The sequence below is a fragment of the Muscardinus avellanarius genome (genome assembly GCF_963383645.1).
Source record: "Muscardinus avellanarius genome assembly, chromosome: 1".
Taxonomy (NCBI): domain Eukaryota; kingdom Metazoa; phylum Chordata; class Mammalia; order Rodentia; family Gliridae; genus Muscardinus; species Muscardinus avellanarius.
Window position 1 is genome coordinate 117,779,246 of NC_137786.1, and position 2,462 is coordinate 117,781,707.

At 38.7% G+C, this 2,462-nt stretch overlaps 1 protein-coding gene across 1 annotated transcript; it reads right to left on the reverse strand.

Annotated features, from left to right (window-relative positions):
• Nucleotides 1-1,192: 1,192 nt before the first annotated feature.
• Nucleotides 1,193-2,143, reverse strand: OR8D4 (olfactory receptor family 8 subfamily D member 4; the record flags this gene model as incomplete). Its single annotated transcript, XM_080701728.1, has 1 exon — nt 1,193-2,143. Exon 1 carries the CDS (start codon nt 2,126-2,128, stop codon nt 1,193-1,195), a length of 936 nt encoding a protein of 311 aa, XP_080557854.1. The 5' UTR covers nt 2,129-2,143.
• Nucleotides 2,144-2,462: the final 319 nt, after the last annotated feature.

A 2,462-nucleotide genomic window follows, 5' to 3' on the forward strand; every position in this document is an offset into this window, starting at 1 on the left:
TTTTTCCCAGTTGGTGGTAGTACTGGGTATAGAACCAGGAGAATTCTCCTTTGAGCTATACCCCAGGCCTATTTTATTTTATTTTTGTTTTGAAACAGGGTCTCACTGAGTTGCTGAGTGTCTAAGTTGATGAGGCTGTCCTCAAACCTGTGGTTCTCTTGTCTCAGCCTCCTAAGAACTAGGATTACAAGCATGCACCCTCACATCCAGCTGACAAGTTCATTCTTCAAAGTCATAAACTTTCTGATTTTCCTTAAGTCAAAGCACACTTTGTGGGGAAAATTAAATACACATAGTTTACAGCATGAAGAGAAAAAAAATCAGTGCAAAAGAAACAAAGTTGTGAAATAATCACATTTATATTGATCAAGATAAAAATGAGCCGGGCGTGGTGGTGCACGCTTGTAATCCCAGCATTCAGGAGGCTGAGACCTGGAGGATCGCAGTTCGTGGACAGCCTCAGCTACTTAGTGAGGCTCTGCAACTCAGTGAGACCTGGTTTCAAAATAAAGAATAAAAAATAAAGCAAGGGGTGTATCTCAGAGGTCAAATGCCCCTGGGTTCCACCCACAGACCCGCAAAAAAAAAAGATGCTAAATCACACTCTTAAGTAGCCAGATTTCAAATATTCAAGTATTAAACTATTACATCTCAGTGAGACTGTAATAGTTTAATACTTGAATCTTCATCATAAAATTCCACTTTCATGTAGTAATATTGGCCTTTAATAAGCCCTTCACAAGAAGCAAACAAGAAAATGTCTTTCATACTTATCACAAAGCTTTGTGATAATTTCCATCACACTGCTCAATATTTTTTAAAATAGTTTTTGTAGGAGAAATATCTTTTTGAAGTTTGGTGTGTTTTCTTTTCCTTCTATGATTATTCAGCACATGAGGCTTATGTTTTCCTTTTTGACCTGAATTCAGAAAACTAAGTGTAAAAACTAATGCTCAATCTCAACAGTGCTATTAAAATTTAAAATTAAAATATATTCCACTTCTCACTTTCATCCTTGTTTTATTACACCTTATTAATCTTATATGTACACATAGTTAAGAATCTGGACATGTATATATACCTATATGGTTCATTTTACCTCAGTTTAGCTTACTTATAAAGAGTTGAGGAATAAATACATGCATTTAAACATTATGAATGAAAACATAAGTCTTAATAAAAGGCCTATTGATTATGAAGATATTTTTCTCCTTAAAAGTTTCGTGAGTGCATTTTTCACTTCCTTGTTCCTCAGACTGTATATCAAGGGATTCAACATGGGAATCACCATGGTGTAAAATATTGAAGACACTCGCTCCTGGACAAGTGGACTGCTGGAAGCAGGCTTGAGGTACATGAACATGAGAGACCCATAAAACATAAGGACAGCAGTCAGGTGCGAGCTGCAGGTCCTGAAGGCTTTGGACCTGCCCTCCTTAGAGCGGATGCGAAAGATGCTGGTGAGTATGAAAGCATACGAAATGATGATTGTCAGGCTGGTGACTACCATGTTAAATCCACCAATGACAAAAATTAAAAGCTCATCAACGGAAGTGTTGGAACAGGAGAGTTTAATAAGAGGGACAATGTCACAGAAATAATGCCTAATGATGTTTGATCCACAGAAAGATAACCTTAATATACAACCTCCATGGATCATTGCATCAATGAAGCCAACTGAGAAGACAGCAGCCACCAGTAGAGAGCAGATTCGAGGGGACATGATGACATTGTACAGCAGTGGGCTGCAGATGGCCACATAGCGGTCATAGGCCATGGCTGCCAACATGTAGCACTCAGAGATGACAAAAATACAGAAAAAGAACAGTTGAGTCATGCATCCAGAATAGGAGATGGCTTTATCCCTGCATAACAACCCAACCAGCATCTTGGGGGTAACGACAGAAGAATAACAGAAATCTATAAAAGACAAACTACTGAGAAAACAGTACATGGGAGTATGAAGCTGAGAACTCAGCTGAATTATTGTGATCATTCCAAGATTCCCCACCATAGTAAGTATATAAATCCCTAAAAAGAGGCAGAAGAGGGGAAGCTGAAGCTCTGGCTGTTCAGTTAATCCTAGAAGAAGGAACTCGGTGACCGTGGAATGATTTGTTATACCCATTCTCCTCTGAGAAATCTGAGGAGGTGAGAAGAAAGAAGTCAAATCAGGCAGAATCCCAACTTTTCCCTAGTTCCCCAGAGCAGAGGTGTTTCTAGCTATGAAAACACTGACTCTGTGTTATGAAAACCAGAAAGTCAGTCTTAAAGTGGTGCCAGTAAGCTTCTACATTCTACATTCTACAATAACTATTTTACACCATGAACCATAAATACATGTTCCCATCTCCTTCTGGTCTCAAATCCTTTTATCATGGGACAAAACCTTTTATCCCAAAATTAGAGACAAGACTAAGGGTAAAGACTGGATGGAGGGGGAGGTCTTCTAAAGCAAATCA